Source organism: Lichenostomus cassidix, chromosome 4 (genome assembly GCF_008360975.1).
Source record: "Lichenostomus cassidix isolate B80296 chromosome 4, HeHo_3.0, whole genome shotgun sequence".
Classification (NCBI taxonomy): Eukaryota; Metazoa; Chordata; class Aves; order Passeriformes; family Meliphagidae; genus Lichenostomus; species Lichenostomus cassidix.
The window spans coordinates 7,438,789-7,456,551 of record NC_139484.1 but is presented as its reverse complement, the minus strand read 5'-3'; the positions used below and the strand labels follow the sequence as shown (position 1 = coordinate 7,456,551).

Genomic DNA, 17,763 nt, shown 5'->3' with positions numbered 1-17,763 from the left:
TATATTTTCCTTCTCTGTCATAAACCAGGGATGCCAACATCTCATTCAGGTATTTTCAAAGATATAACTGAATTAAATTGCCCTCAGTTTGGATTTTTACCTATTTCTAGAATCTTTCTACAAATTTACTGAGCATCAAACCCACTAAAAACCAGATGTCTCACAGTCTCACAGGAAAAATGCTAAAACTGCAGAAAATTCAGAGGGAGAAAAGTCCAGCGAGAGTCTTATGGTATGGAAATTACTCTTTTACGCTATGACACGAACTGCTGTGCTTTAATTAAGTTTCCCATCAAAAGCCTGCTGTAGAACACAGACTGATTAAGCAAGGCTCTTTGCTCTCAGTGAAAGAGTCTCTCAGTGCTCTCATTTTGGTCCTAAATTTGTAGGATGTGCATGTGAAACACATGAACAAGCCTCAGCCCCCGCAAGCTGTGGGAGGATTCACTTCCTCTGGCTCCTGACCTCTAATTCACATATAAACTCCCCCTGACAAGGCAGCTCTTCTGCTTCCCATCTCTCATGGAGAGTGCCATCCTGGCACATACGTGTTGGTACATTAAGAGCACTTTTAACCATCTCATGTACACCTTTCTGATCAAACTTGGCAGTAGAAATGAGCCACTTCACATCCAAGCCAGGTATCTCAGTCCTACATATCCACAAAGGTGATCCTGACCTTGGCATGTCTCTCCCAGATTACTTTGAGAATGTCATCTATAAACCAAACAGGCTCCTTCACATAGGACCAACTGCTTACACAATATTTAAAAACCTCGCCTGTTTGTTATCACCACTGTTTGTTGAAAGTTTTCTTCTTCCTATGCAATTTGGGGGCACAGGGAGTTTTTATTGGAAAACAGGATGAGCCTTGGAAGGGCCACAAGCTGAATGTACTGAACTGTCTCCATTTTTTCAATTTTCCCTTCATACAGATTTTTCTCTGTGTTTTACTACTCTGGCACTGGGTGCCTGCAGTTGGAATGAAGCCTTTATTCTTGGTTTTATTTAAAAAAATATTTCCTTTGTTATTGCCAAGAATAGAAGATGACTTAAGCAGATGGAGGCTCCTGCTCTCATCATCAGGCACAACCTCCCCGACAGACAGAGCACATCAGTCACTTCACAGCACCTTCTGATCCACTCCTGCTCAAGCTTTTCTTTCTTTAAAAAAAAAATCATAAGCTTTTCCTCAGTATAAAGTCTGTGTTTTCTTTTGCTTCCTATACATCCATCACCAACACTCCTTTTCTTTTATACCATGCTGTTCTGCTCCTTTTCCTTGATTAAGCAAACTGTTACCTGAAAAAAAAGAAAAAACCCAATCCCACAAACTATATTCAATCAAGAACTTCAGGGAATCCACTAAAGTTTCAATTTAAGAAAGGAAGGCTAAATTAAAAGCAAAAGCTCCAGAAGCTCTGGATGAAGAACAGGATGTCTTTAGACAACCCAGGTTATTGCCATCAATACAATTTATTGGTGGCCCTTTCTTGGGGGACAACAAGAGAGCTCGACAGACACTTTTGACCAGATATTAGGAAGAAATTCTTCCCTGTGAGGGTGCTGAGGCCCTGGCACAGGGTGCCCAGAGAAGCTGTGGCTGCCCCTGGATCCCTGGAAGTGTTCAAGGCCAGGCTAGATGGGGCTTGGTGCAATCTGAGATAGTGGACGGTTTCCCCTGCCCATGGCAGAGGGTGAAGTGAGATGATCCTTAAGGTCCCTTCCAACCCAGACCATGCTGGGATTCTGTCATTATACAAGAATGTCCATACTGAACAGAGGTTGTTACACAACATGTTGTACTGACTCTACACAGAAGTAATTTCCATCTTTCCCATTGTTCTGATGCACAGACTTGTGTGGTGGGCTGTGCAGCACCAAAAATATCCTCCACCAGAACACAGGTCATGAGAAATTCTGCTGAGAAAGAGTTCAGACACCCTCCAGCATGACAATGTCCCTGAGAACCACTAATGTGGCTGGGGAAGTGCTGAGGGAGGTCTCCCAAGCAGGCAATAGTCTTCCCATTCTTCCACCTTCTATTCCAGGGTTTCATTCCCAGGCAACCAGGAGCAATTCCCAAATAATTTCTTCCTCCTACATGTTTCCCACCTGGGACAAAGACACTTGACGCCAGTGCCATGGCAACCCCATCAGACACACAAGCACTTTGGTTCTTTGGGGAAAATGAAAATTCTGAAAGGAAGCTGGGAGATAAAGGCTCCTACTCCTTGTTTCCCACTGTTAGGACGTAATTACAAAAATACTTTCATCTCAAGTGCTCACTGGGTGAATATGTTGTCATTTAAAAAATACTATGGTGTGTAGAGGAGGATGAGATAGGAAAGCTCTGAGTACATTACCACACTGTGTAACCTCCAAGCTCAGGGTTGGTTGTCATCATTCTACCATACAAAAGTGCACAGAAAAAACAACAGATGAACAAACAGGAGGAAATATAAATTGAATACTCAGCTATCAGCTCGAGCAGCATATGATCCAAACCCTGCCTCATCATCCCACTGACGTCAGCTTGAGTCATCTCACTGACTCCAGCGGACTTGGATCAGGCTTTTATGTTTCTGAAACACAACTTGGGTTTTATTTTACCACACTCCTGAGCCAAATTCAGTAGAACTTGCACAGAAGGCCTCCTAGGTGCAAATTTGACTGCAAATTAGAAAGGTTCTTTGCCTGTTTCTGTTGCATCTTGAATGCTCTTAAGGAATAAGGTTAATGATCACACATCTCAGCGATGTTTCTCAGCTTATTAACAAGGAGCAGCTTCTTTTCAGCCCACCCAGACAGAGTGATATCATTGTTATTCCTCCAAAACGTCCCAAACTCAGGCTTGTCCTGAGAGCATTTCCTTCCATTCCTGAGTAAAAAGCTATTTTGGTGAGAAAATCCTATGGATTTATTTAAATCATGTTTTAACACGACAGCCTCATACATTGTTCTATTTTTTTCATCTCTCTCTGCACAGCTCATTTGCCCTCTGTCCCTCAGACCCTTCACCTCCAACATGGAGACTTCAACTTTGTTTCTTTTTGTCCTTAAGGACAAGTATTTTTGATTTAAGAGACATTATTTGGGAGTAACACTCACAACGTGAATGCTGACTACCCGTAGTACTCAACCCAAATGAGAAGCACAGATGTTCAGTGTCTTTAGGATCAAGACTTAAATGACTGAGGAAGTTGAGCTTACAAATGTCATCCCAGGGCAATCCGACATGGAAAAGCTGTCAGGAGACTGTCGTGTGTATTTACACCCATGGAGAACTCTAGACACTGTCCTGCCCTAAGATACGATTCCCAGACCAGACTTAATCAGATGCTCATCCCAGATCTTTAAAAACAAATGTCCAGGGTCACATCCCACTATGTTTAAGTGTTTTTTCAATAGCTGGGATTTCCCATGGGAGGCCTTGCCTTCCACCCCACAAAAGGGGAAGAGCTCCCTTTGTCCAGAGGAACTAACCTGAGCTCAGGACTTCAAAACAGCAAACACCCTGTCTGATGGACATCACAAGTACCAAGCAGGATTTGGGGTTTACAAAATGATTTTAATGTTTGGTAGTCAAGACCTACTGCTTCTCTGCACCGCCTCATCTAGCAGACAAAAGATCAGATTCCAAGGAATACAGTCAAACAAGATCCTTTGAATCAGCAGACAGATTACACATGACATACAGTCAATCCTGCCAACAGCCTGCCAAAATATGGAAAATTATCCACATTTCCCTTATCTCACTGAGTGAGAGCAGAGGCATTTTATAAGCATAAAGGATATAAAATTATTTACAATTCCTTGGTATCAAAACAAACCCCAAATATCCAGGTCCATTTATATGCAAGAGACCCCACTCAGACCAAAATGACTGAAAAGACAGAGGTATAAAGAGGCAATAATTAATGAAGGAATCCTTCAAGGGGCCTAAACTGGGTGTGCACACATACAAAGAAAAATTTCCCACAGGAATGGGGCAGGATTTCCAATCTGATTTCTTGAGTGTCACATATAAGGCTTCTAAAGAAACCGATCTCTACACAAAGCAATTGTGCTGCTTTGGGATGGGAAGGCTGAAGCCATGCTATCCAGCAGCTAGAGGCATCCCAATATCTTCCTCAGAACCCCAGATGTCTGTCTCCCACTTAAGACAGTTCAGTGAAGCTTCATCAAAAAGACAGCATAAAGGAAACAGGGAAAGAGATGTGGGTAGGTGAGAACACAGGATATGAACCAATTAATACTGCACTGCACTGTGGTCATTGCTAAAACCTTGCTCTCAGGATGGCAGCTTTTCAACTTAGAACCCCTACGCTCATTCTGTCCAACTGTTTGAGCAATGTCCAACCAATTCCCAAATGCTATAAAATCCTCCAGGAATACCAGATGTCCTGTCAGACTGCAAGCTCCTTCCACATGGCTAGAGCTGGAAGCCTTTCTCTCACAAAACTGACTTTTTGTCGGGAGAACATGACACAGCGTCATGTCCTGTGTCACTGCCGAGAAAGGCTGTCACAGAGTTTCCCAGTTTTGTAAAGACTTCAGTGACAACAACAATTTTAAGTACTTTTTTATCTCAATGGCTGTTTTGTTGAGTCATCTGTCATCTGCTACTGAAAATTTGGATTCTTGTCTGTGCTGGCTGAACTCCCAAACCGCAAGCAGACCGTACTCTGCACCGCTGCATCAAACCCAAGCACGATGGTGGGGAGCAAGGACAGAGAAGAAAGAGGAAGATTTTTATGGCATTGATATGCAGCTCATACACAGACAACTCAACAGCTGCACTTGACAGACAACCACTGCAACCATTCCATCAGGCTCCATGCGCTTCACCTTGTTTCAGCCTTGGTCATGGAATTATTTAGGTTGGAAAAGCTCTCCAAGATCAAGACCAACCATACCCCCAGCACTGCCAAGGCCACCACAAACCACCCATGTCCCCAACTGCCACATCTACATGACTTTTAAATCCCTCCAGGGATGGTGATTCCTCCACAGCCCTGAGCAGCCCTGTGTCAGGTCATGACAAGCCTTTCCATGAATTCTCCTAATATCCAATCTAAACCTCCCCTGGTGCAACTTGAGGCCATGTCCTCTTGACCTGTCACTTTTTACCTGGGAGAAGAGACTTAATCCCACCTGGCTACAACCTCCGTTCAAGTTCTGACCTCCTTTCAGAGAAGGGTCTCCTCTGAACCTCCTCTTCTCCAAGCTAAACCTCCCCAGATGCATGAGCTAAACTGGAATGGCCTTCTTGGGGTACCAAAAGCCAAGCACCTCCAGCGCTGTGCACTGTATGTACTTCTACTTTTATTTCCCAAACCCTTTCAAGTTCCAACAATATGTGAACACAACACAAACACAGGAATTTGAGAAGCTGAAAGATACTTAAATAAAGGCAGACCATTCATGGGAGCAGAGCTACTCTTACATCCTAAGCCCAGAGCCTCAAAACCCTCAACCTTCACTATGCCAGTCCTTGGTTTGTGAGGATTTGTGTAATATTAAAGAGACATAAAAGCAAATGGATTAAACTACACTATGATAATTATTCTCAGACATGATAATTATTCTCAGATGGACTAACCACATTATCTTCAAGGCAGAGGGGAAATCCTTGGATGTGACAAAATGTATCAACACAACAGCCTTCAGACTGCTTTCACTGCAACCAGCAGAAGGAGGAAAACAGTAAATTGGCACAATTTTGCTGTTATTCAGAAAGATGTGTGACCCAAACTTTAAACAGTAAATGTACAGCCTCTTTCAAAAGCTTTCACAGGCTGGAGTCACTTGAAATAGGTCTGCCAGCAACCCCCACAGACTGTACCTTCTGTGTGGACATCAGGGAGCATGTCAGTGGGATGCTGCGCTACCGCCGACCGCCTGTACACCATGTGGATTCTTCCCTTCTCCTCTTCCATCTGCTTTCCTCTTTCCAAAGGCTCAATGAAGTATTCATCCTCGTCAGTTCTTATCATTCCAGCCTGGTAAGAGAGAAAACATGTCCATCATGTCTATATGTCATTTTAGAGCCTAAAGACCCAGCCTGAGGCTCTAAAAACAAATACCAAGAGCGATGAAGCATAAAATGCTCGGAATACTACTGTAACCAACAGATTTCTTTTTTCCTCCCCAAAATTTAACCAATAAAAACAGCTGGAAATTTTCCAAATGAACGGAGACGAAAGGTCAGAAGCAGGTTTTGCATTTGCAAGTGAATCCTCCCCGTAAACTGTAGCTCCAACCCAGTGCTTCCTTCTCCCCAGACGAAGAGGTGCACAGGCAGGTGCTCAGAGCACGTATTTTTCAAGGCTCCCTTGGAGAAAATGCTGTGGTGGATTTTCAAGAAAAAAGTATGTAGTGGAATTCTTTTTTCCACAAAAGCACATTGATGGAGCAATCCAGGAAAGCAGTCTCCAATCCTGGAATGCTATTAATTTTACTACTTTTTTTTCTTCTAAATTATCGTCATTCCAAATTTCTATCCACTGAAGAAGGCAGGCTGGAATCTGTGCTAGCATGGAGTTCTCTAGAGCTGTCCTCAGGATTCTGTGGAAATGGGAAGACAACAGGACCACCAAAATCTGAAGCCAGCCTTTTGAGCACAGTGGCTGGAATTAACCCGCCTGTTGCCAGCACCATCTCAGCCCTCAGGCTCAGGAAAGTGGATTAACTTCTCGGCTTTCCTACAGACTCACTTCTCGCAGGGAAGAATCCAGAAAAAACCTGTCCAATGTCCAGTCAGGACCCCACCTGCATCTACCTTGCTCCCCAACATCTCTATCTGTCTAAATGACTTCTGAGCATTAATGCCTTTCATCATTGCAGCTCTTTCCGTCCCCCACTCAATCCAGAAGAAATGGTGCAGAGCGAACAGAGGGAATTCTACAGAATTAGATGCAAGAGCAAGTGCTGCTGGAGTTCATAATAAAAGGTAACTGGGAGCAAGGCCAAACCCAGTCTGGCCCAGGCAGCCCACCTAGGAGGGCCTCCTAGAGGACATCAAACCTTATATCCTTTACTGGACAATGCATGGATACAGCAAAATCTGGAAAACACTTTTTTTTCCCCCAAATATAAAAGATGCAGACAAGAATAAGGGAATTAGTAACAATACAAAGCCTTGAGAAAATAACCTACAAGGGCAGGTTAAACTAAGGAATCACTTCCTGAGCCAAAATCAACAGCGTTTAAGGAGGGAACATGATTCCCTATAAATATGCATTGGGTGTTTGTAGGAAAGGAGGAAAGAGCCCTTCATTCAAGGAGCACAACAGAGAGCTGTGGAGTGACCATTAATGGCTACATTTAACTTCAGTATTAAACATTATGGCTGGGATTTCCAAAAGTATTTTAGGAAGTCAAATGCCCCATTTCTAGTGGTATGCAGTAAGGGTGAGGCAATTAATTCCCAGGTGAGTTTTGGAAAGGCCACCCTCAAAATGCCAGGAAGTTTGTTCAGCAGTCACACTGATGGCCATTATTAAATGCTTCTAAAACTGATCACCAGAGAGAAGGAAAGGCTTTGGGTTGTTAAACCCATCGTACCATCCCATGGTCAACACCACGAGGTCAGAGGATGCTCTTACCTTCTGCTCCCAGTCTCCATCCCAAACTCTGCTGGTATCTGTATTTTGAACACCTTGTGTTTTTCTAAGACATGGAATCTCCCACAGAGAAGATAATGCCATAAATTATGTTTTTAAACTGTCCTTAGTGCCTTTGTACTACAAAGAAATAGTTTTTCAAACACCGATGTGACACCCTGGGGAGCTGAGGCGTTAATTAGCAGCTATTTCTCCTAAGCCAGCTCTGAACAGTGAGAGAACAGATCTGTAAAGCTGCTTTAAGCAAATCAGCAACACAATATGGGAATTCAAGATCCACAGAGCTTCCCTGCATCCCTCTACATGAGAATCTTCATTTGTATTGCGGACACCTTTTACCTTTCTCAGGGTCTAAACATCCCTCTGTCATACACAGTAATTTGGAAACACCACGTGCTGGGTCTTCACTGGGAATTTGAAATAGGGGAGATTATAAGCTTAAAAAATTGAAACTTAACATCACGTTCAAGGCTCTACATTTATCTCCCAGCAGAGCAGGCTGTCAATAAGTGGAAGCAGATTAATAAGCAGATTGGAGCTTGCTCAGCAGCAAGTGGTCATCCTTAGTAAGAAACAAGCAAGAAAAAGATCAGGAATAAACATAGGGATCTAAGGAGAGCAAAATCCCCTTCCCTCTAGAAGGAGGTTCCAGCCTGTGACCCTTCAGTCACACACAGGTGCAAATATGGAGTACTAAAGCCACACTGTGCTGTACCTACAAGAGAAGCATAAGAAGATTACAGCTCTCACCAGAGTGAAGCAGGCGGGTGTGAAAGAGCCAGGCAGTTACTTTCTAGTCCAAGTACACTGAAGGATTCAGTGGGAAAAGGGAAAACTACCTCTGCCCTGTTTTACAGGAGACACTATGCTCAGGAGGATGAAGATGAACCTGCCTGCTTTGAAGAACAAGATCAAGTCCAACACCTGCAACACCACAGGAAAACACAGTGACAGGGTCTGTACATCACGAATTTCAGAGCCGGGAGATTTCTCCAAATGTTTTCTCTTTCCCCTTCCATTCTTCAAAACATGTGGTGGGGCAAAAGAGGCCTTTATTTGACCAAGAGAAGCAGAGTATCCTTCCCTTGCATGAAGACCAAAGAGGATTGGTCTATCCAACAAAGAGGGACTCTGCCATGGTCTAGTTTCAACTTCCACCTGCATTTCCCACGAGCATCCAAAATAGGTCTCCCTTGTTTCCCACACAGAATCATGGATTGATTTGGGTTAGCGGGGACTTTAAAAACCATCTTGTTCCACCTCCTGCCATGGGCAGGGACACCTTCCACTATCCTAGGTTGCTCCAAGCCCCATCCAACCTGATTTCGAACACTTCCAGGGATGGGGCAGCCACAGCTTCTCTGGACAAGCTGTGCCAGCACTCCACCACCCTCACAGGGAAGAATTCCTTCCTAATACCTAATCCAAACCTTTTCTCCTTCAGCTTAAGGCCATTGAAACTAAATATCCATTCTATTGAAACAAAATGAATCAACCACCCCTCACACCTCAAAAATTCAATGTCGGAATACATATATGGAAAATCAGAACTACCCCAAGTCTCAGCATCAGAACACCTGGATCAATTCTCACTTTGGGCCACACACTGATCATTCAGCTTGCAGCGAAATCTCTTACAAGGCTCTCCACATATGGGAAGTTCAGTTCAGGAGGTTCTTTGTGTCATCCCACATTGTTTTGGACAGTATCATCCTTGATTTCTCCATCCACCAATGCTTGGACTGCAGCGAAGGACTCAGCAGTCAAACCAACACAAGGTTCTGCCTCCCAAAAAACACTTTCTTCTCACCATTCTAATGACAGAATTGGAAAACATTTCCAGGGCTCTCCCCCGACTCCTTATCCCTCCTTTTTTCCCATTGGACAATCGCAGGTGGCTGAAAGCCCCATCCTGCCCCTAACTAAATAGAAGCCCTATTGAAAAGCATCAAGAGCTCTGTGTTCCCTCAATTTAATATCCCAGCCCCGGCCGAGCAGACACTGCTCCTGCCAAGACAAACACCTGGGATCTGGAACAGGGAGGGGGCAGGTTCTGGAGACAGCCCTCCAGTCTAAACTTCTTAAGGAGTCGATAGAAACATGCTTTTATAAAAGAGGTGCTGCCTCGTCTGAAAACACCGATTAAGCCCCAAAACACTGCTACCTTTCACCCTCTCTGTTGGCTTAAGGTGGGTTCAGTTCAGTGACTGTGCAAAACCTGCGTCACACCTACCTGCTGCTCCACTTTCCAATCCAGAGGCAAAAAGGTTTTGGAGTTGCACCGAACACTGGTTGATTTATTGGAAGAAAAATAAAAGCAAAGAAGGATGCTTTGCCTGCAGCACATTTCCCTTTGCCAGCCTCCCTCAAAACTGAGCCACAGTGGGTAGACACTGATTCTAAGTTTGTGTAGCTCCAGGGTTATACCTTCACTTCCTTGGGTGGATATTATTTCCCGTGCCACACGGGTTCCATATTTTGGCAACAGTTAACTAATTCTTTGGGTTTCTTTTCAAAAATTCTCTAGAAGTTTCTGAAGTTGCTGAGTTTGCCCACGATGCCACTCTTGATGCCAGTGGCTCACCACCCTCACAGGGAAGAATTCCTTCCTGATATCCCCTCTAACCTGCCCTCTGTCAGTTGAAGCCATTCCCCCTTGTCCTGTCACTCCAGGCCCTTGTCCCAAGTCCCACCGTGCTCACACACTGTGACAGATCCCTCTGGCAGGGAAGAGGAAAGGCATCCAAACAGACATACTTGCCTCCCTTCACATCTTCTGCATGCTAAAGTATTTATGGCCTCGACATACTTGGCATATAAAAAAATACTACACATTAGAGGAATGCTGGAAAAAAGTAATATTGCAGCACTCCACACATTTTGAAGAAACAGATGTTACTGATCCAGTTGCCGGGTGCCCAGAGAGGAGGTTTGCAGATGGAATTCCTCCTCCACCATGCATGGGCCTCCAGTCACGATGGAAGTGTCTGGGCTTTGGCAAAACACTACAGTTTTAGGGTAAAACATCCCAATTTACTAATCCTCCAGCTCCAGCACCCTTGGAGTGATTCCCAAAGGATCAAGCAGAAATTCCACCAGCTCCAGCACCCTTGGAATGATTCCCAAAGGAGCAACCAGAAATTCCACAGCTCATTTTCCCTCTCTGGAAGATAAGTGTGATATAAAATCCATGTTCTAGCCCACGTTTTATCCTGGCCATGCGTCTCAGAATTAAAGCAAAAGCTCCCATATCATTTTAGGCTCTATTCTTGAAGGGTGTTGAACACAGGCAGCACAGAGTGTTGAGGTTTTTCTTACTAAGTGCATGCCAAAAATGAGACCGCATTTATTTAGTAACATTAAACTCATTTTTGAATCAGATGAAAGATTCAAACAGAAAACACTGCTTGAGTCTCACAGCGACCTGAATTATTTAACACAGCACCAGTTTGTGACCAATCATTAATACCAGATTTTTAAATCAAAACAAAAGTCTTCTGCAGCTACCAAGAAAAGTCTTATTTGCTCAGAAGATTCAGGACTATGATGAAAATGTAGGAATGTTTAATATCCTCTTTCCAAACTACAGGCACCATTTAGAAGCCACTAAGATGTGCTCATACTAAAATACTGGAAATCATCTGCCCAGAGGAATTGAAGTCTCTCAACATACTAACTGATACCACTGAAAGGAACAAAAGGCACTTGGAAGAGCCATCAAATGAACCAAAATTCTGTTGAATTTGCACAGAAGATAAGAAAATGTCAGCATTTATTAGGTCACTGCACTGGACTGGCATTAAGCTTTTTAGTCTCCTCTATAAACATCCATAAGAAAATTCCTTTATGCTGAAATTTCTCATGCTTGGTTTTGATCCAAATGCTGGGTTTTCTTTTTCCCCCTTTCAGAAAGTCTAAGAAAACTCAATGGAAGCCCTTAAGAGTTATATGAAAGCAGAAAGAAAAAACAAACTTTGATTTTATGTGGAAAAATATGTCTCTATTTTTTGTTCTTGGAAAACCTACCAGGATTCATTTCAACAGTAAACTGCTGCATAGAGCTGGAGGCCAAATGCTTTGTCCTTAAAGAAGGAACTGTGGGTTTAAAATATCAGTTATTTAAGAGTGAAAAGTATGCATGGAACATGGTCAGAGCAGTCAAGCACCTCCCTGATCCCAGCGAATCTCTGTAGAAATATTTACTGAGCACAAGGTTTTTGTCTTTGTGTCAGTTACAGCAGACCTTTGCTAGGAACTAGTTCATGGAGAAATAGTACAGGAGACAGCAAAGGTTGCCAGTTCTGCAGTAAACGTGGTGTTTTCCCAGCTCCAGAAGACATAGGATGACACCAGTCATGGATTCCTCTAAAGAGTGGAAAGGAAAACAAAAAGTGAGGACAGGACATCTGATAGCCTTCAGAGAAGGGAAAATGAGATCTTCAAGTGCTGAATACTCTAAAGGTATAAAGAGAATAAAATAATGCCAAAATACAAAGACCTCATGATCAGGATGTCAGCAGCACCACTGATACTGTGGCACACAAAAGAAATACTGATTTGTCTGCTGCCTGTACACAACAGTCATGAATGACACCACAGCATCATCGCTATTCCAAGATGACAGAAAACTCAGTCCAAACTATGCGTGAGGAAGAGTCATCTCCTCAGACAAAAGTCAGAGAAGGAGAGAAAACAGATGCAGCTTCCTCTGAATGGAAATACTCTGTGGATCAAAAGCTAGGAAGCACCAAAGGTAGAATTATTTCCATTAAACTCATAATTTTAAATTGCTTCTACATCCTTGCATGAACGTAGGAAAAAAAAAAACTACGGTAAAATCTCTCAAAGGAAAAGCAAAAGTAGTTTTATACCTTTGGAGAGGTATAAACCAAGAAAGTCAAATGACAAAGGGATTTTATGAGGTTGGGAAGCTGATTTAGTGTTGCATGGCTGTAATTTATTAAAGGTCTCAGCCACGTAGCAGAAGCACTCGATGAAAACTAAGTATCTATTTAAAATAGAAGTGAAAGCAAAGATTTTTTTAAATGGGAACAACAGTGCTGCAGCTTTATCCATCATTTCAAGAAGCTTATGATGAAACAGGGGCCAGAGATGGAACAAACTGACTCTTCTTTCCATGACTCTTTCAGAGCGTGAATGGGAGCACAATGTTTAGGGTTGCAGTGTGACCCTCTGAAAAAGCTAAGAAGAAGAAAGAGCAGACAAACTCTTTTCCTCAATGACTCTGCACAGTATTTTCCCTCCAGTCCTGCTTCCTACCCCTTTGCAAACCTCAGGCCACGTGTCTCAGAGGCCAAATTCCAGATCCAAGTACGTACAACACTGAATAAACATGGAACATCAAAAAAGCCATTGCTGAATATGGCTTCTGTACCTCCACCCTACCAAATGCAGTTACAAATTCAGCACCAACTCCACCATCAATGAGAACTTTGAGAGTGGCTACAAGGATTGAATTTTGAGAACATTGACTATTTCAGTATCTATTTACTTTCTTTCCCTGGGACACACACTTTCCCACAGGTGACATGTGGAGACAGGACATGTCTCCACAGAAATGAGGAATGAGAGCCCAATTCATGCACTCTGTGTGTGTTATCAAGAGTCCACCCAACTTATACAATCTAGGATTTATTACTAAAAGTATAAAAAAGGGCTTGTACTTAGTCAGTTTAATAAGCTTGTGCTATTTTATAAGCTGTAAGCTGTGAGCCTCCAGGAATCAAAAAAATTTAAGAAGTGTCTGCTGCTTTGGGAACAAAGAGGAAAAATCCAGAAAGGGAATTCTTTGTCCAAGTGCCCTAAAAGCAGTGTTTTGCGAAAATGCATCGCCAGGACTACAAGGTGTGATTAAATAACAGCTACAAAAGACATATCCAGAGCAGCACCCAACCACCAGCCCTTTGTTCCAGGCCATTTTTAACCACATACTGACCTGTAACAGCAGTTCCAGTCCCTACATATATTGCTTAAAGGGGAGGAATTACATGTAAACCCATGCTTTGCTATACAGAATGATTTTTCAACATCAGAAATAAACTAGAAATAAAAGTATGAAGTTGTGGCAATTAAAGCGGAGACTTTTTATGAAAAGTCTCCAGGCAGACTGTCTCCAGCTGCCTGTTCCTAAACCCCTTCCTACAGGATGCTCTCCTCACCTTGCCTCATCCATACCAGACTGTCAAGTGTCTTAATTAACCTTCAAATACTGTCTCCAATCTAAAGACAGGAAAAAAGAGAATAATAACAGCATTAGGCCTTTTGCACTGTATGTTCAACTTGTGGCTAGGAACCACATTCACATTTTGCCCAGCCTGGGGTAGTTGTTAAGTCCACAGTTCAGGTGTTTTGGGCTATTCCTGTTGATTGTTCCAGAGAGCCCACAGGAAGGCCCCAGAGGGAAGTTCTCCTTTTCTAGAAGGCACCTTGGATGCCATCATAGGTCACTCAGACACCAGCCTGAACTCTCTGCATCTCTCCTCACCTGGAGGGTGAGGAATTCTGCAGAACTGTCAGAACACATGGGTCTGATTCTCCTTTCAGCCTTGCTTTCAACTATCTGATAACCTGCTGCCAACTGCTCCTCAACAGAGGATAGAGACAGATAGTACAACTTTCATTTCAGCTACCAAGATGTGCCTACAAACACTTCCTATGAGCCAAGAAAGAGCTAAACTACATCCACCTTTTGGAACAGATATAGCTCAAAGCTGCATTTACAGTGCCCAAAGACCCATTTTCCATGTCCAGAGCTCCATTTCTATGATCCAATCAGTCCTTTGGGTCCAAGACACATCTCAAGTGTCCAAGTGCTCATCCCACATTTTTTAGGGTCCAAGACACATCTTGAGTGTCCAATCCCTCATACATAGGGTCTACATCACACCTTTAGACCTAAGAACCTCATTTTTAGGTCACAAAGCCTCATTTCTAGAGTTCAAAAACTTTGACTCTAGGATTAAAAACCTCATTTTTAGGATACAAACCCTCACAAGTTACAAACATCCATTCTGAGATCAAAAGGTTCATCTTAAGGGGCCAAAGTATAATTTTTATGGCCCAAATTCTGTGTTTGAAGGTAGTCAAGAAAGAGAGGAGGAGATGCAAAGGTTTGGAAATGAGGCAAATCTATCATTAGACCAAATCTGGCCCTGTTAGAAGAATTTATAAAAACAAACAAGAATAAATAAATGGAGCTTGAGCAACCATCTTCATAAACTCTATGTTCCATGAAGTAAGGGTGAAGTACTCACTAGCTTTGAATGATCATTTCAGGGAGAAGCAAACCAGACATATAAAAGAATTTCTAGATTATATTACTTTAGGCTATATTGACACTTGACTTCAGTCCCCATCACCTCCCTTCTCAATCAATGCTCCTCCCCTCTGTGTTTTACTCAAGCAGCCCCAAGTCCTGAATAAGGGACTGCATTTTTCCAAGCTTCTGGAGCTCCTGAACTTTGAGAAATCCTCTTTACTACGGATTACTACGACTGAGGAGTCTGTATTAGCCTGTGGGAAGTGCTGCATAGCAGAGAGGTGATGGGGATGAAGTCCAGCTGCAACCTATCATGCCCAGTTCATCAAGCCTGCCAAGTACAGCGAAACACCAGTGGTAAGAGCAGGCACAGCAGGTCATGGGAGTTCATGGCAGGAGGGAATTACTGTGGGAAGAGCACAGTAGGGCAGGGGAGCAGGAATATCGGTGTGTTAAATCAGCCTAAGGCATCTGCCCAGAGTGGAATGCAGCCAGAGCCGCTTCCATCGCCCCAGGGTTTGTTCTGATTTCCTTCTCCCCAGAGTTTGCTCTGCTTTCCTTGTACTTTGCCCTCCCAGAATGTTCTGGATGACCAGACATCCTCTCAGCTACAGCCCCCAGCTTGGGCTGGAAGAAACCTGCAGGCCTAAGGGGACAGTCCCAATCCCAATCCCAAACTCAGCAAGAGTTTCCGATGTGCTACAATCAGATGCTCAGCAGCAGTTTGAGTGTTTGTCTCCAAAATGCTATTCCAATACACTGGGATAAAACACCAACGACTCCTAGAAAGATGCCTCTCCATTTAGGAACTCTGTCTTGCCAGCTTGGGGGAAATGATGCTGAAATAGATTAGAACCAACACAGGAACAAGAAATAAGCCTTAATAGTTCAGTCCTGATGAAACCATGGTAATAAAAAAGCATTCGAAACAAACCAAAATGCCCTGAAACTCCTTGGATCCCACACACCCCAACTCCAGCAGATTTTTAAAGCTTTTCCTTAACCGAGTTTAAAGAGTGTGCAACTATCTCTCATCTGAGATACTCCAGCCTGTATTTCCAAAAGATTTGCCAAAGTAAAGTAGCTGTGAACATGCACAGGCACATTTCTTCACATCTCCATATCCTTGGAAAAAGGGATGGCAATAAGCAAGTGAGGAATAATCTGTCACAAATGACAGATCTGAGCATGCTTGAGCATTTTTTTTATTCTTGATGGTTGGTCTGTCTTCCAGGGTTTCCCTGGTTTGGCAGCTGAACACTAAAAGGCAGGCAGATTCCTGAGCATCTTCCACTTGCAAACAGCTGTACTTCACACGATCATATGCTACTCTGGCTTTGAAGGCCATAGAATTTCAATAAATAAAAATACTCCAAATAATTTCCAATAAACACAAAGTCCCATTTTACTTGGAATCTGAGGTCAAAGATTAAAGGTTTGTCATACTGGGCTTAGCCCTTCCATTTAAAACGAGCAAGGTTAATGCTCTGGGAGAAACAGAAACCAGCATTCCCACTTGGTGCTGCATGGATGTGAGCATAAACCAGATCCCAGCTCAAACACACAGGTACACATCTACAGAAACATAGTTCAGAGTGGAAGTACAAGCTAAAGGCATCATCCTCGGAGTTTGTTATGAAGCAGGAAGCTAACTGAGAAACTGAAATTATTTTCTATACCACAACAAGCAGAAAGTGTTACAAGCCACTATTTCTAAACGTTAGGCTTGCTGCCTTCTCTACATTCGCAATCTAAACAATTTGTAGTGTTTTCTTGAGACTGGCACCTCTGGCTTGTCACCCGAAGGATTCTGACAATAAATACTGCTATTTTGACCAAACAACAGCAGAAATACCAAGCAGAAACCTGTGGAAGCACCATCTTCCTGACACACAGTGAAGGAGAGGCAGCTCCTCCATGACTAATGAAGTGTTCTTCTGCCATGACAAGTGCAGGCACATGCATGTGGTTTTTTTAAATAAACAGGGTCATTTCCAAGGGAGATTAAGCAGAAGTCAAGATAGGAATTTGCAAAGCTGATGGCACACAGACATCTTCCACTGCAGAAGTAGATATGTAAACTATTTCAAAACAAAAGTGTTCAAGTATTTGGGGCTTTAAATGTAAGTTTAGATTAAGGAAGAGACTTACTTTACTAGCGCAAATGCCAGTTATTCCACATATTTACTATCAAACAATCCGAATTTGGCACTCTTTTCTCTATGATATCAAACTTCTTCTATAAGCTACACATCGTGCAAACTGCTACCCCAGTGATTCCCTTCACTTTTTCTCAAGATTTCAGAACCTAGCTGGCTACTCTGAAGAGTGTCTAAATTCTTCTGAAGTCGAAAAGAAATCTTTCCAACACACACATGCCCCTAGAATTTCTCACTCTTGTTCCAGTTTCTGTTAAGCCATATTATCTCACTCTTCACGTCTTTACGACACACTGAGGATCAAATATTCTAGCTGGGTTGAGAGACACATAGTACAGCAACAGGGAGGCCAGAGATGCTAACTGCAAGTTCCTTTCACTACCCTGGGAGATGCGGGAGGAAAAAAATATTAAGTAAGTCTTCAGGATTATTTATTTCACACTCACATGATTAGAGCTCTGAGAGATGTTAAAACAGCCAAGGTCGAGATGAACAGAGAGACAAGAGTGACCCAGGAGCATTTACCCACTAGTCCTCAAAGAAAAAGCCCATGTTCTCCTACTTCAGTCCCCAAAAGCATGGAAAGGAGATGGGACGTTATGGGAAACGAGGGACACATTCCACTACACCAGGTTGCTCCAAGCCCCATTCAACCTGCCCTTGGACACTTCCAGGGAAGGGGCAGCCACAGCTTCTC

At 43.1% G+C, this 17,763-nt stretch overlaps 1 protein-coding gene across 3 annotated transcripts in view; it reads right to left on the bottom strand.

Moving 5' to 3' along the window:
- Window positions 1-17,763, bottom strand: part of ADAMTS3 (ADAM metallopeptidase with thrombospondin type 1 motif 3) — a 57,557-nt gene that overhangs the window by 30,980 nt on the left and 8,814 nt on the right. For all 3 annotated transcript variants that reach the window (XM_085057719.1, XM_085057722.1, XM_085057720.1), the window contains exon 4: window positions 5,849-6,005. In XM_085057719.1, coding sequence (XP_084913845.1) covers window positions 5,849-6,005 — 157 coding nt within the window. The remainder of the gene's footprint in view (window positions 1-5,848; window positions 6,006-17,763) is intronic.